This window comes from Coloeus monedula (genome assembly GCF_965178545.1).
Source record: "Coloeus monedula genome assembly, chromosome: 3".
Lineage (NCBI taxonomy): Eukaryota > Metazoa > Chordata > Aves > Passeriformes > Corvidae > Coloeus > Coloeus monedula.
The window spans coordinates 113,268,325-113,285,643 of record NC_138783.1 but is presented as its reverse complement, the minus strand read 5'-3'; the positions used below and the strand labels follow the sequence as shown (position 1 = coordinate 113,285,643).

The following is a 17,319-nucleotide window of genomic DNA, read 5'->3' as shown; positions in this document are numbered from 1 at the left end:
AAGGAGACACTTATAAAATGGAAGACAATAAGCAAAGATAGCCCTATATACCTTGAGAAACAAAAAATAGCATGAATATGAAAAGCCCTTCTTATTGTCAGATCCAGACTCAATGAATTTTAAACTATTGTACATCTAGTAAGTGGATACATATGCATTTTTTAATTGTTTCAAAGAGGTTTGTGTTTATGGAAATGGGTTAAAGGAAGAGGAACACAAGGAAAAAATTGATGAGGAGCTGGACTTTGGAATTTATAGGGTAATTAAAGATTTTGGAGAAAGTTTAGTCCTCAAAAGAACGAAAACAGTATATAGAATAGAAAGGAAAAATAATATGTGCATGGAAAATCTAATCCAAGCCTCAGAGAACGAGATCAAGTCCTGACCTCAGAAGATTTAGCACAGAAAGATTTGGATTAAAATCAGCACTTGGCAATGCTGGGATTTTGAGTGTTCAGAAAACACAGAGAGCAAAGGGCAATTATAAGATTAAAAACTTGATTCTGGTTCAGCACACAGCTCATGTTGTTTGTGCCTGTGGGTGCTTAAAATCTGTGCAATGATGTTAAAAACGTGCAAGGCCCCAGCCTTCCCATGCTAAAGGGTTCTTCATGCCCACCCAGGTATCAGCTTTGTTCCAGGGCACTGAGGGGCACTGAGGATGAGCAGGACAACACAAGCCTTTGCAAGGTAGTCCCAACCTTCCTGGAGGAGCAAGGAGCCAAGTCATATTAAACTCACAACCTCCTGCTGCTTCTTAGCAGCAAAGACGAGATCCTGTGGTCAGTACAAAATAAACCCAGTGGTAAGTTTCCAGGGAAGTTTTGTGTTGATTTGTCCTTTTCTCCCAGGTTAGAAGTATTAGTTAGCACTTCTGTCAGCTTCACTGGAGAACAGTATGAACAGCTCTTTCCTCCCCAAGCACATACCTGGAGGGGGACTGAGTTCACTAGTTCTAATAATCTGAAAGTTTATTTAGTCCAAGTCAATCAAGTGTCCTTTGAGAGAGCCAGGAATCCCAGGAGGAAACTTGTCTTGCCTGTCTTGATCAACTACTCTAGTACAGTATAAATCAGTCTCCAAACTACCTGTCCCTCCCATGGCCCAGAGAAGGGATCTTGTGAGACAGTGCAGATGAGCAGCATAAGATGAAATTAATCCCACCTGTAACAACCATAACCTCTTAACTTTCTCTTCTTTAAATTTAGATTTTTTTTCACTAGCAAGCATATTTCTGAATCTATTAATTATGTTCAGGGCTTTTCACTGAAGCCATCTCAATTTATACAGGGCCATCTTGGACTGTGGAAGTGTGCAGGGAACAACATCCCCCCAGGAGTCACAGCAGCATTACCATGTACACACATAGTAATACCTAATACATGCACAATAACCCCCTTATCAATACGTGAGAGCCTGTGTCCTGTTGTTCGTTGCTTTAATTATTTCCCAAGCTTGCACTGGAGGACCTTCTGGAATATCTTCCTGGATACTTTTTCCTTCAGGATAGCATGAGGTTTGCTACTGATGATGGGCTGTTTCACCACAGGAATGAGGCAGAAGAAACACAGGGGAAAATATAATGAGGAACCAGAGGAATGCAAACCTAGGAGCTTCTTTTGACTCCAAGAAAGGTGAAATAAATCAGCAATGAATTAATAATGAAGGCTGGTAGTGGACAGACTGGAAGGGGGCTATCTTTCAAGTGACAGATGGAAACAGTGTGCTGTGACTTCCATGGATGCAAAGCAGCAGGACCATCATGATCAAGAGAAAATAAAATGTCACCAGCCATTATTCACAAGAAAACATTTGGCATGAGTGAGAAGCATAACTTGTCTCTTCAGGAACTCTTCAAATTAGGTTATCAGTGAAGGACATGGTAGACTTTTTTGTTAAAGAGGTGCAAGTGTTTTATCTCCTCATGTGCTCTGAGGTATGCAAGTGAATTTGCACAGGACACTGTCTGGTTAGAGGTAGGACATGTAATTTCACTGCTCTCATCTGCTTTGCATCTTTAGCTTTTGCTCATCTAGTTCAAGTGAAAAAAACTGAGCTCAAATAGACTCTAAACAAGGGTCAGTAAAAAAATAGGCATTACATAGCAAAGACTGTTGGTTTTCAGTTCAGAATATGTCTTCTGGTCACTATTAAAAAACACTGATTATTTTTGAGCAACACACTTTGATTAAGTCTGTCCTTAAGTCTGTCTTTTCCTGAAGCAGCAATATGGTACCTACTAAGCTACTTTAACTTTTCTAACTGCTTTACATCCACATAAATCCTTGCTTTGCATTCTGTCATTATCCTTGCCTGTATGGGACCTGTGGATCCATCCCCTAGGAATTCTGCATGGCAGGAACCAGCATTGACTGTGCATGAATGCAAAGTATCTTTAGAAATTGGCATAAGTCCACAAAACAGATGCCATTGTGGTGCCAGGCACCTCTAGATGCAGGTATTCATGCTAATAACAATAGCAAACACCACCACAAACCTGAAAGTGGATTTCTTTTGGAGGAAAATTTTGCAAAAAAAGAGAAGCAATAGGAAATTGGATCAGCCTGAGCTGTAGCTAATTGTCAGAAAGAGATTAGCATAGTGCAAGGATGAGCTTGACATCAGGGAATTAATTTATGTTAGTTTAAGGGTTTTTCCCTGTTTTTTCTTCGTTGGTTATTAGTAAGTATGCATATATTTGCATGATTACCATCATTGTTTTTAATCCTTCCATCAGAATGGTGGTTACACCAGTCACAGATTTGCAAAAGTGGGCTCATTAGGACAAATAGATGGAAAAGAAACTAGAGACTATGAAGTAAGATAGCTGGAATTGTTTGAGACTTCACATCAGTTTTCTTCCACTCCTACTTGGGGTTTCATCACACAAACAGTCTTGATGAATGGCTTCTCTGTGAGACTGAATGAGGAGACATGTGACTAACTCCTTGCTGTGTTAGAGCCTACATGGCCTCTCTCCCCTGAATGGGAGAGTGCCTCTATACCCTTTAGACCATGAAAACCCTTAAGTCCAAACAGACAGATAATAACAAGAAAGTTGTTTTTTTTTTTTCTAAAAGCTTGTGCACTTAAATGGTTATGACATCAGTAGGGACCTAATTTTGGGTGCTGCTCCTGCCTGGGGGTGGGACAGGCCTGGGCTGTTACCCTCCCTTGGGCGTCCCCATGATCTTTGCCCCCATCCCAGGCAGTTGCTGGCCTGGCTGCACCGTGGCACTCAGACCCTTGTTCTGTTCTTGTGCTATGGCTCTGTGTGTGCTCAGAATGTGAATGTTTACATTCACTCATCGCTTCTACTAACAGGCCTAATATTGTACATTTTACATTTAGTGATCAGTCCTACTTTGAATGCAATCTGATTGATAAAATATTCAATTTTTGCTTATTAGCTCTTGATAAATGTCAGACTGTGTATGTTGGATTAAAACTCTTGGCTATTAGCATTTTGCCTCTCCACTCAACACTCACTGCTAATGAAGATACGTTTCAGTCATGGCTAATGCCACTGTAGAGTGCAGGGACAGACTAGACAACCTGCTGAGACACCTTGCATTAGTTTTCCCCTAGTGGAAAGCCTGGCATGCAGCTTATGCTCCTTTCATCATGCAGTATTTCAAAAGCACTGAAGTGCTTTCACAGTTTCTGCACTGATGACAGGAGAGAAATTTTAAACTGTGTAAAACATATGTTTAAAAATGTATTTAAACCTGCGTGTCTTCTGCAACATCAGTATTCAGCAAGCACAAAGGTACTAGCAGGAGAACAGCATGGCCTGGTCGCAGATTAGGGAGGTGTCAAGCCAAGTTCACTCCTCCTTCGAGGGATTCTCCACAAGGGATGAAGTGCAAGCACTAGATTTACCGGGTGCCTGAAAGAACCAAGGCTCAGGGCATGCTCAGGGTCTGTCAGGACAGCGCTGGAAAAGGGTGGGAGGAGAATGAACACCCAGGGGTCACTGACAGGGAGCTGGTACAGTGGGAGTTTGCATCCAGACCCAGGAACTGAGAAAGATTCCTGGCTTCAACCACATCCCTGCACCTGAAGCAGGTGCTAACATAGTCTGCAGGTGACAGAGATTCCATTCTGATGCTTTGACTAAAGGTGATGTCAAAACCTATTCCTTGCCAGCAGGAAATTTCAGAGATGTGAACCAGTCTCTTTCTAAAGAAGAGACTTTCCCCCTGAACATGCTGAGGAACAACTGTAACATATAAAAAACAATGAATAACTGTTTTTTTTAAATGCACTACTATTTAAAGAGTAGAAAATGAGAGGATGTGTAATTTAAAATGCTGTACTGTGCTTTTGCCAGGTACTGACCAGACAGTGATGAATCATGTGCCTAAATTCTACTTCTTACAGTTTGTAAATGTGGAGATCTTTGGCTTTGACCCCTATTCCATCAACTTTCCACTAAGTCCTCAAAATTTAGTCCATGGCTGTCAGTACATTTCCTACCAGACAGCATAGCTATTATGCCATTTCATTGTCACAGTGTCAGAAAGCCTAAGAAAATTTATGAAAACAATGTATTTTGTCTCAGACAAGTCCTAGTCTGAGGTGAGAAAATGCGGAGGCTCTCAGACGCTGTGTTTTCACTGAAAGTTTGCTTTGCTTTTAACATCATGCATTCAAAGGATAATGCACCAAAATCCAGGCAGAACACACTTTACCTGTTTAATTAGTTAGAACTACATGGGATGAGAGAAGTTATGGCACCATAAAAATCAGAAACTGAATCCTAATGTGATTAGATATGAGATTTCCAGAAAAAAAAATCATCTTTATGCCATCAAAGAGGCTTTATTAGGATTATGTACACCATTCTGCTCATACCTGTTGAAGACAGATACTTTTGGACTGAGACCTGTGTATAAAACAGTTATTAGGATCAGTAAGTGTGTATCCCAATATATGAGGATCCTGAAGTGCTTGACAAGCATCACAACATTGCAAACAGAAAAGCAAAGAGGGGAATACAGCACCAGTTTAAATGTACCATGGTGTGCTGGTTTTGGTACTGGCTGGGGTTAAGCCATCACACTTGGTGCAAACATTTTGGAAGCAGAAGCTACTGAGATGAAAAAAATGAACCTTTGAACAAGACTTATTGCAGGACAGAGGAGGGAAAAACCACCAACCTGGTTTTGGGAGAGGTTTGGCCTGCTCTAAACAGTGCCAGATTTATTCATTAGAAGGATTATATAATGTGTCCATGAATATACAAACACAGACTTAATGACACAGATGAATCTTAATAGGAGCCCTTTTAGGGCTTTGTGCCTTCCAACACTCCCATGGACCTTCATGTGACTCTAGGACATGTACCACATACCCTCCAATGCAGGAAATGCAGCCTTGTTTCAAACAGTCACATTAAAGCAAAAAAAAAAAAAAGATATTAATTCTTAGAGCCACAAGAGAAAAATGGGAACCAGAAGAATCCCAGGAATAAGTTGTACATATTGTGAACATTCCGAAGCTGTGGCACTTGGCATTAGGTACATAGATACAGCCACAGATGTCCTTGACAATGGTCTATAAAATCCCTCACTTCTGCTTTTGGAACAGCCTTGCCCAATTTTCAGTGTTTCATATGGGATTTGAAATGTCTCTGCAACCATTATTTCTGCCAATTTGATAGTTGTGTCTCTCAGGAAAAAGAGGTCTTGGAGTTTGATTTAGCCACCCTTGAATCAGACAGATTCTTTTATCAGACTAAGAAGATGTATTTTAATTTTATTCTATTTCCTGGTCCTTTAATTTTCTTCCCTCCCATTTTCCCTAAAAACGCAGGACTGTACCCATTGTAGCCAATATTTGTGACTTCCATCCAAATGCCCCTGTCTCTGAACCCCATAAGCTGTCCCTTGTGGTGTTATGGAGGAGGGACAGGGAACCCTCTCCAGACTCTCATGGCCTGCTTTGTCCAATGTACAGCCCCAGGAAATGGAGAATGACAGAGACTGAACGAGTGTCTTTGGCTCAGAGGATGTCCTGGAGCTGGGAACCTTCTGCCTTGAGCCTGCCAAGTGTGGGAGGTCAGGTATGACTGACGTGATGGCTGGATGGGATCTGTACAAATACACCAGACCAAACACATTTCCATGCTTTGACCATCCCCAAAGCCAGTTCTCCTGGTGCCACCCTCACGGTAAAAACCTGGGCAATGGAAAGCCCAGCTGGGTGTGCAGGGGACCAGCCTAAAGCATCCCGGTGAATTTGATGACACTGCTGCTTCTGGATGAGCCAGTGCTGTGCCCTGTGGGTGAGTCTCTTGGGGGTTCTCACAGACAGCTCTGTGCTTGGAGGCCGGTCTGGAGGGGCACTGACACATGGCACTGTCACACAGCACACACTGCAGCCGGCACCAGGTGCCAACTCTTATTTCGGGGGGCTCTCACAAGGAAAACACGAGCTGGTCTTCCAGAGTCTTACCTCGGCAGCCACAGGTCCCCTCTGGCAGCCCCAGAGTGGCTGCAGAGGGTGCAGAAGTGCATTCCAGACTACCCAAGCAGAGACCCCGCGTTTGCTGCGCTCCTCAACCAGGGGCAAATTCCCTCCCCGAGCCTTGCGGGAGGCAGGAGAGCCCCAGCAGCACGCCGCTCCCTCGCGGGGGCCCAGCGCCCAGCCCCGCTCGCCGGGCCCGATCCCTGCCGGCCGGGCCCGCAGCGGGGGCGGTGCCAGGGCGGGGCGGGGACGCCACAGCCCGGCCGGAGCCGCCGCGGGAGCGCCCGGAGCGGGCAGCGCCATGGCCGAGAGATGCGACGTGGTCGTGGTCGGGGGCGGCATCTCAGGTGGGTGCGGGGCGGCGGTGCCGGCGGGGCGGGGACGGGGCAGCGCGGCGGGGGGATGCGCGACCCCCGCCCGGGCCGAGCGGGTCCGCCGGGGCGAGAGCATCCCCAGCGGCTCGGTAGAGCCCCCATCGTTCGGGCGGCGTGCCGTACGGTGCAGGCAGTATTTTATTATTCTAAGCTGTTGTTAATTTCAATTGTATTGTTATTTTAGTTATTCTTGTCTTATTGTTATTTTATAAATTACTTTCTTATTGGTTTTCTTATTATTTATTTCTGTTGTTCTTTATTTTGTTACTATTTATTTTTATTACTATTTATTTTTATTACCATTTATTTTTATTACCATTTGTTTCTATTATGATTTACTTTTATTACCATTCGTTTGTATTGTTATTGATTTTCATTTTTTTATTTATTTTCATTATAATTTATTTATTGTTTATATCCATTGTAATCTGGTTTTACTATTATTTTTCATTTTACTATCTTTTTAAAAATTCAATTTAATTCTATAGATTTACATTCTATTTTTGTGGCTCTTCCACTGTCCAGTCCTGGCATCCCCTGAACCTGTGCAATTCTTCCAGTACCCCTGTATCTTTTGGACAAGCGAGCCTAGAAGCACTCTTCATCCTCTGCACCCAGTCCAGGGGTGTTAGGCAGAGGCCCTCGGTCACACATGATTAATATAAATCCTTGGCTGCCTTTTGTTTAGCGCAGGTAGAGGCATAAAGGAAAAATGACTGAAATCAGCTGGATGATTAGGAAGTTTCTAGCTCCCCTTTCAGCGCAGGTATGGATTTGAGAGTGTGAGCAGCCTGGCAGAAATGGACAGACAGCACTGGGGGCCTTGAGCCTTTTTGCTCTTGAGTAATGATCAGCTGTTTTTAACCCAGTCAGGGCTAGAAGACCTCTGTGCCTGCCCATGGTGAATCTCTCCCCTGTGCATTTTGTTCTGAGATACACCAAATAAATTGTGCATGTGCAGTAGATTTTTTTCCCCCATGCCTTTGGCGTACCAAACAATTGGGTTTTGGTGCCTTAGCATTGGGAGGTATGGAGTGATAGCTCCTGTTCCATGTGGTAATCTCCTCAGAGCGTAATGAGTGTGCATACATCCACTGATCCAATTCGTATCTCCTGCCAAACCACAAACAAATTACTTGAGATCTGTTACAAAATGTGATTTTGTCCTTCCATTTTTCACACAGCTTTTAATTTCCACTATTTACTTATATATAATTCTAGGTGTCTATTGAACCATCATGTTAAGGTGTGTAGCATGAAATTTGAATGATCTACAAAATGCAGAGACAAAATCATTTGCATTATTTCCTAAGGACTCTGATAACAAACTGCTGAATAATGTTTGAATGTTTCAAGTATGTTTACACAAACAGCAAAAATTAACCACTGGTTTTCTATAAAGCACAGTTGATTCTGAACACGGTGTTATGGCTCATTTTTAACTTACACCGTGTGTCACAGAGAAACAGAAGCTCAATTAAAGTAATCAGGCAGTGGTAACTGTCTGTTCGTGCCTTGTAAACAGAAACATTTCCACTGGCATGGTTTTGTACAGCAGTAGTGCTACATTCCCTCTGTTGAATGAGTTGGAGTGAAAGAGCCAGTGTAACAGCTTTTAAAATACCCTTGTTTTTCATGGTTGCCATGGGAATATTTTCATGGCAGGCCTGCACAGCCCACTTACATTTTTCTGGAAGAGCATCATAAGCCGTGGTGAAGCGTGTGCTTTGCCACCTGTAGACAGCAGCAAGTGCCAGGGGGAACCAGTTTTCTATTTACTTATTTTTACACTAAATACCCGCCAAAATGGTCCTGTTTCATGTGGTTGCAACTTTTCTCTTGTCTTCCCACAAAGGCTGGAAAAATATACAGGCACAAAAATTACTATTGACTTAGTACCCCTCTTCAGTCACTTTCCTTCAGCTGTTTTGTACCACTCCTGCTTCACCTCTGATTCACACTTGCCTGTAAATCATTGAACTTGCAGCCAAGTGATGAAACTATGGGTTTAGATCTCCTCACACTGATTGAAAACCCCTGCTAACATGCACAGCTGCTGCAGAGATCTCTTGTCTTGTCCACCAGAGAGGGGAGTGTATGATTTTTAAAATGAGGCACTCCGTGGAGACCGGGTTTGTTGCTGCTCCACAACCAATGTGCATTCCTTCGGAAAGTCTCTGGTTTTGAGCTGCCTGAGGCTCAGCTGACTGAGGCTCCATGGTTGCTGCCTGTGAAACAGCAGAAGGCTCTTGTCACGTTGAGGTGTGCCCGAGCCACCCGCTACAGCCCTCAGCAAAGCAGGTAATTGCAGAGCAAACAAAGACCTGCTGTGCCAGCAGGAGGATGCAAACAAGCAAGTGTCACAGAGCTGCCACTTGGCAATCTCTTTTCTTTTTCTTTTGGTAATGCAAGCTGTCCATTTGCAGGCTCAGACCCTCTGGCAGCATCTCTGCCTGTCTTTTTATCCAGATGTAATTAGTAGGATCTAAAATTTAAAGAGTGAAAACCTGATAATGAAGTAACAGTGCAGAGGCCTTCACAACCCTGGTGGTCACTGTTCTTTTATCTGAAGATGCCACTTCCTTTGCTGAATCATTTTTAGTGTCCTTTATTGCAGGTTTGATAAAAGGGAAGAATAAAACTAAGGAACTGTCCAATTTATATTTTATGTAATGAAAATCTACTCAAAATTAGTCTTCATTTCTTTCAAGTCAGAAAGAAATGGTCGGTGGCTTTTCTGAAGATGTCAGGTAATCTCAGTACAGTTGATGATAGTGAAGACCTTTGAGGAACAGAAGGATTTACTAAGGGTAGATTCTACTTTACAGGTGAAACTTCAGCAGAAGTCCTTGAAATTGTTTTGCGAATGGTGTAGATTAAAAAAAAAATACCTTAGAAGAAAATTTCCCAGAGTAAGAAAGCATATATGAAAACACTTAGCCACACACTGTGTGTAGTGTGTCTGATACTAAAGAATATTTAGATATGAGGTGTAACAGACCCTCTTAGAGCTGGAATGTGCATCATGGCAGGTTCTTCTCTTTGCTTAGAGTCCTCTCTTTTACTTTGAAGGACTCCTCAAGCATGAGAGTCAAAACTATGAGAAAACTATGCAGTGATGTCATCAAACTTTTTTTTCTTAATTGAGACACAGATGACAGAAATTTTCTTCAAATAAAATCTTGGATTCTGTTCAGAGATTTTATTTGAAGACTTTCTCCTTTTGTTTTCAAAAGTGTCTTCCTATCCCTGCTTTTGCCATGGGAACTGCTTTTCTTGCATTGTTTTCAGGTAAATTATTGGATTTTATCCTAATCTTATGCCAGTCCTACTTAAGAATATGCTTCTCTTAAATCTTTAGGGCACAGATTTTACAATTAAAGTGAGGTTAATTGATTTTTTCTTTTCCTTAAAGGTGAAGTCTTTTCTTAATTATGGTATTATTTGAAGTATGCTTGGTGTTTTGCTGTTCACAAGCAATCTCTCATGTTCCTGTAATTTTATAACCAAAACATACTGTAAGATAAAGTAATTCTATTGTTATGTTGGGTTTAAAAAATATTTCCATACCTATTTATGCATTATTGAGGTGCCACTGTGCTCTCTGCTCTTCTTAAGTCTCACTTTTAATTCGTGTGACAATTTAATGTGCTGTTTAATTACAGTAGCTCTCACTGCATCTGTGAGCCACTGTCAAGTTACTTTAAAAATAAAAACAAAACCAAAACATCCTAAAACAGACCAGGTATTTTGAGGGCTGTTATCTGAAGGTATTCTGTTTAAAAATAGACTGATGCAGAGGGAAAAATTATTTTTTAAAACAAATCTGGGACACGTTGTAAGAAAACAATAGTTGAAGTGCATAATATTCAGTAGATACTTATTTCTTTTTGCCCTCTGGTAGTAAATTACAATGTCTCAATACTCCTCCTTTGAAAACACGGTTTACCAAACAAGACACTGTTTTTGCAGAACATTACTAATCCGGGAGTCCTATGCTAGATGGCCATTTCGAGAAGAAAAACCCCCACACAGCCAAAATGAGGGCATGGATGAAAGAGGTGTGAGTGATGAACAAGAATGGATTGGTCAATGGGAGGACTCTGACCCTCTCCAGAGGATATCACCCTCTCTGGAATGCACTCTGGCAAAGGGAATCTGGGACATTTTCCTGCCAGTTGACATGACGAAGCTCTTGGTTCACATTTTCCATCACCTGTCTCTGTATCTGACAGCAGAGAGTTATTCCTCTTGTACCCAACCACTCTCATGGCTGTTGCAAAGCCGTGTGAGGCAGTTAGATGGAACCTGCATTTGACTTCTAGACATTTCACAATAAAAAAACTTGGCAATGCACAGTAAACAGAACAGAAAGCAGCTGCATAATGTGGTGAAATAGTTTAGTAGCCTAGGCAGCAGGGACAGCTCTTGTAATTCACTGTCTGAGACCTCCTAATTGGTCTGAGAGTTGATTTGATAAGAAGCTTTCCAGTCTACCTGCAGGAGCCATCTCATCTCACAAGGCTCAGGGTGATGCATCATTAAGGAAAGCTTTTCCATTAGCTTATTTAACCATTATGAAAGGGTGTTGTTAGGAAAAGTTCATTCAGTGTGTTCATCAAAATGTGAAAAGTACTATGGAAGGGGAAAATAGCTAAGTTAGGATGGCAAAAATTTGAGAAAGAATTGCTGTGTAGCTACTGTGGGAAATAACTGATTGGGAACCAAAATTTCTGTGTAGCAGTTGGTGTTAAAGTTACAAACTGGAAAGTCCACAGGATTTTCTTATCTGTACTGCTGAATTGCATACATTTTTTGGCAAGGAAGATTAGAAACAGGAGAGACTGAAAGTTCTTAGTAAGCAAGTTCTGCTCATTGTTTTCTTGGACAAACACCTGCAGGAGTGCTTCTAGTTGGTGAGATTTGTCAGAGTTTGGTCTAGCACTTGACTAGAATGTAGTCACACTGGAGGTGGTGATTGGTGTTCATCTGCACTAGGGAGTTGGTTCAGATCAAGTGCGTGATGTTCTGCACTATTTGCTAACATAGACACTGCCAGCTTGTTGTCTTGGGAAACTTAGTTTTCCTGATCAAAAGTAGTGACATAGAAAGAGTAAATATTTCAATTTTGTGCTCCTCTTCTTTCCACGAAGACCCTGTTAAAAATTATTTACTTGTTCATCTTGACCACAGATGTGCACCTGCATCCTCTATCTTCATCCTCTCTGTTTTCTCCTTGGCTACTTTTCTTTCTTTAATTTTCTTGTAGTGTCAAGAGGTTGCCAAAAGATCACATTCTGTGTACTTGTGAATTATGATTTGCTCATTTTACTCCTTGGCACCATCAAGTTCAGGAGTAATTTTAGAGAAGCGTAATTCATTGTGCTTCCCCTGCTGTAGTGAGTGATTAGTGTCAGTGTCCAGCACATAACACGATGTCAGACACCACAGTGACACAACTCTGGGTCAAACTCTGGTGCCTGTGGTCCCAGTGGCTGTGATGAGCAGCCCACTGCTCTGGCTCCATCCTGGAGTATTCAGGCTGTCTAAGATGATCTTAAGAGTGTGTTGACAGGGACACTGTTGACTACTGGAGGTACTCTTAGCAGCTGGTGTGTGTATGTAGTTTTATCCAAAGCTGGAGAGCTGTGCCATAAAGCTAAGTGTTCATGTTTGCACTGCCTAAGTAGGCAGCCTGAGCAATGTGGGCTTACACAGCTCTGATAGTCCCAGAGGTAAACTTCCAGTGCTGCTTGTATTATTATAAACCAGCAGAAAGTTTGCTCTATATTTACATAGCTTCCACAGCAGCTAATGACAATGAATTAGGCCTTACACTTAATTTGATCAACTGAGAAGGCTTTTTTTCTCCAGAAGTTACTATTCTGTATGTAAACAATCTGGGGGATTTTGGCACATTTCCCACTGGCACAGTTTCCTTCTCCATAGCACAACTGACAACTGTAATTAAATAGTTATGTTATTTCATGATAAAAAGCCATGTTGTCTCGCTGCCCCTTCCCAAAACAGGAGTTGTTTGCCTTTGTGTTCTGTAGCAGTTATTTCACAGAGTGCACTGATACAGCAGTGAAGTTTATCATGGTTATAAAAGTTTACTGAGCAGGCCCCTATGGTATTGAAGACCTTCCTTTGGATTTCCTTTGCTGAGAAGGTGTCTTGATGTACTTACAAAGCACTCAGGGATGATTCTAAAATCAGTCATCATTCCTGGGGAATTGTAGTCAGAGAACAGTTTGGGCTGGAAGGGACCTCTAAAGGTCATTTATTCCAACTGCCCTGCAATGAGCAGGGACATCTTCAACTACATCAGGTTGCTCAGAACCCTGTCCAACCTGGCCTTGAATGTTTCCACCACCTCTCCTGTCCAACCTGTTCCAGTGTTTCACCATGCTTATTGTAAGAAATTACTTTCTTTACATCTAATCTGAATGTACCCTCTTTTAGTCTAAAATCATTATCCCTTGTCTTATTCTGACAGGCCCTACTAAAAATTTAGTAAAAATCCTCATCTTTCTGATAAGCCCCTTTAGGCACTGGAAGGTGTTATAAGGTCTTCCCGGAGCATTCTCTTCTCCAGGCTGAACAACCCAAGTTTTCTCAGCCTTTCCTCATAGAAAAGGTGTTCCATCCCTTGGATCATCTTTGTGGGCCTCCTCTGGACCTGCTGCAGTAGGTCCATGTCTTTTTTGTACTGAGGACTCCAGAGCTTTAGCCAGGCCTTGGTTTCTTGAGGAAATTATGTTAATCTCATTAAAGTTTCAACCATTTAATTTTTATATAGCCATTTTTGAACTTAACATGATTTTTCTTCTGGGCTGATAACCTATTTCATCCTCGTAAATTTATGTCAGATATTATTACAATTGCTGCCTTTCAAGATGGTCAAAATGTGATCATTCTTCTAATCCACTAGCTTGTTTTCCTTATGGACTGTTTTGTGTCTAAGGTTTATAATTTTGTAATGCTGCATAATTCTTGTATAACTTTTTTTTTTGCTGTTTTCAGTAGTCAGTGTGGCTGCACTACAGACCATTGGTGTTTAAACCATGAATGCCTAGCATTCTCTTAAATAACCCACCCATTCTCTTGTATTTTGCACAACTTCCTCTGTCCTGTCAGTGTTCTATTCAAACAGCTTGCTTAGAAGAAAAATCAGCAGAAAGTCACTTGGAAAATTATTTTCTACACAAATCAGCATTTGGTTTGGGGCTGGAAGGGAGGAGAAAGAAGAATGGTTATGCCTCATTTGGGGAGACCCTGAGTTCTGGATAAATTAGTAATGCTGAAAAGTGCCTGTCAAGCCACAGAGGAGTTGCATTGACCTAGTCAAGAAACAGTGATAATATTATTTATGGGAAGAGCAGGCCCCTGTTCCTATGCCACCCACAGCCCCACAGGACTCAACTGTGTGCATTTTGTGGGCTCTTAACGGCATCAGGAGCAGCAGCAGCAATGGATGGAGGGCAGGGAATTGCCCAAGGAAATGGTGGGCATCGAGATTTTTGTAGGGGTCTGTGTGTGATTGTGTAGAGGAAGGGAGGTCAGGGAAGAGGAGAGCAAGGGATAGGATGGGGGAATGCAAAGTGAGAGCCATCCCTGGAAGAATGAGTGGTCCAGTCTAGAAAGTCTGACACCTTGTAGGCTGCTTCTAGTGACTGGCATATATGGCAAAGTAAATCACAGATGCACTAATTTTTACCAATGAAGAGTCTGGCTGTGGCTCTTTAGAGTCTTGGGCATCTTGCAAAGATTAAGTTATGGTGGTGTGCCAGTTTGAGACAAATTTGGAGGAAAGTCCAAATGTGAACATCCTCTGATAGAAGGCGGGTTACAGCCATCCCTTCCCCACCAGGTTTGGGAAAAAAAAAATCTTCCTTGGAGGAAAGTGAAAGAGATAAACACTACTTATTTAACAAACACACAGGAAAAGAATAATAAATGCTGAAAATAAAACCTCTCACTGTCGAGAGAAACCTGGGAAGATTTCAGAGTCCTTCTGTAGGTGTGGTCTCTCTCCTCCTCCTCAGAGCTGGGTTGATGTGGGCCCACCTCCGGGGCCTCGGTGGAAAATTCTCCCGATGTTGAAACAGTCCAGAAGAGAAGAAGGGAAAAACCGAAGTCCCAGGAAAACAAAGTTCAACTCTCCATCTCCCTCTGGAGAAAAGGAGCTGAAAGCTGGCTGAAAAGCAAGAAGGGTGCTTCCTCTGCTCTTCTCCCCACAGCAGGAGAACGCAGAGGAGTGTGTATCTGTGTCCTTGTACAACTGCTTTGAAAAATTCACTCAGTTTTTTCTCTTCTCCCTCTTGGGCTCAGTTTAAAGACACGAAAAGGCACAAGATTCATGTCTGGGCATAGGGCAGGCAGTATGGGATACAACATCATAAAGTCACCCCAAGACAGGTGGTGACCTGGCTTCTGTTGGCACTTCATATTTCAGGTGGTTACAAAGTTCCCTGTTCATCTTACAGATATTACTTTGTACTATCCAACTTCATATTTTTCAGTTTCCGCACAGCTGGAAGTGAGGTGGGTGGGAAGGAAAGACACCTCTGTAGCCTCCTGCCTCCCAGGCAGCTGGTCTTTATCTTGATAGTATAATTCATATATAAAACATTGAATTCAGTCTGTTCAGTTGACTGCACACAGCAACAGCTGATCAAACAGCAGGTTCATCCTGCGCACCATGATTACCTGGATTACAAGGATAGCTTGAGTACAAACTGGTCTCATTTGTGCTTGAGTGATAAATCTGTGTTTGAATGTATTAAATATTGGAGCAAGACACCTCTTTTGTTCCAATATGAATTAATTTTTTATGAGGCAGCTTGGCCAGAAGCTGAATCAGTGAGTTATGCTAAATAATGAGCACAAATGAGGAAAGGAAAGGGTGTAAATGCTTTTATTTTCCACTTTGGATACTTTTCTTTGATTCTTCCTTCACCATTTTTGCCCCTAACATCTATCAGAATGGTACAATTCTAGTGGTAGCTTTTTTTTTTTTGATGGCAGTGATGTTTTTATTAACATTTTGGCTCAAACTTCCTTCAGCCTGCACTTAAAGATGGATGGATGGAAGTCACTTCCAAGTCATCTTACTTAGTAGTTCCCTTTTGGGCTTCTCTGGATGACGTGTATGTTCTCAGCCTTTGGTATCTCAGCCAGGGAATGGTTTGGACTTTCAGCAGTGTTCATCTTAATTTTTCAGTTGTTCAAATAGATAAAATGTTCACAAATCCTTATAGGCTTTACACTTTAGCCTCTGTGTGTGTGTGTGTGTACACAGCTACTTGTATATGTGGGCTCTGATGATGGTAGGAATTTCCAAGGAGTCACTGGGGCATGGCTGTTTGGAAGTGACATTGAGAGGTGCTTGATTTAAATCTGTAATTATTATGTGCTATTTGGGTGAAAATTGTTAGCAGAAGATCAATTAAAGCATGAAACAAAGTGGATGGCCATGGAATGAGGACGTGATGGCTCTGCTGGGCTTTGCCGTTGCCCAGCCTGGCCTAGGTGAACACCTGGGAGTGATCAGATACTGACAAATCTGGGAAGTTACATCTTATTCTTTAATGTCAAGATATGAGAATGATAGTCTGTTTATTTTTAAAGTTCACTTCTTCTAGTTGATCGTGGTTTTTGAGCATTTCCTTTTGAGCATTTACTTTTTGAGCATTTACTTTTCTCAGAGGACTAAAAAAAATGTATTCTTTGCTTGAGAACAAGCAAGACTTGGTGAAACAGATAGGCATTTCTCTTCTGAGGCAACTGTTGCCCAATTTTGCAAAATTTTCCAGATGCAGCCTAGCCTTTTTTTTCCCACATTGCTGTGTATGGAAAGCAAAACTATTCTTCAGAGTAAATCTGGCTGGCATTTTATTTGCTTGAAGATCTCTTCTTAATATAATCTCTTCATAATGCCTAAAAGGATGCTTCTAGGAAACTGCCTGTATAGACCCTCAGCCAGTTCACTGTGCTCAGCTTTATTTAATCCAGTGCTATGATCTGTTTGTTGTAGCACTTTCAGTTCTCTCTGTCCTTTTTTCCCCCCTGTCTGTTGTGTTTTGAGGCAGCCCAGATTGTAAACTAGCAGAAAGGGATGACCTAAGCTAAAGGAGGCCCTGGGACTGAAGGCATGTGATAGTATTGGAGTAAAAATGATAATTACATTATTATTATTATTATTATTATTATTATTATTATTATTAACACTAACTTTAACTCTTCAGTATATCCTGGGTCCATAACAAAGGACATGCAGAATGTGTTTGGGTTTGTTTTTTTTACCTGACTGGAGCCTAGAGGAAGACTTGTGACATGCTTTTGAAGTGTGATGCCTGGCTGTTCTGCTCCATGTGTAAAACGTGGCAAGTCCATAAAATGAAGAGAACACTGAGTAAATGATTGATACTAGAAATACTCAACCTTTGAAAAGCTGGAGTGCTGAGTTTTG

General features: G+C 41.8%; 1 protein-coding gene across 1 annotated transcript in view; it reads left to right on the top strand.

Moving 5' to 3' along the window:
* Positions 1 to 6,772: 6,772 nt before the first annotated feature.
* The window catches only part of LOC309571694 (amine oxidase [flavin-containing] B-like), a gene marked incomplete at both ends in the record, with an annotated part of 47,165 nt that continues 36,618 nt past the window's right edge, over positions 6,773 to 17,319 (top strand). The window contains one exon of the mRNA XM_082279442.1: positions 6,773 to 6,818. Coding sequence (XP_082135568.1) covers positions 6,773 to 6,818 — 46 coding nt within the window. The remainder of the gene's footprint in view (positions 6,819 to 17,319) is intronic.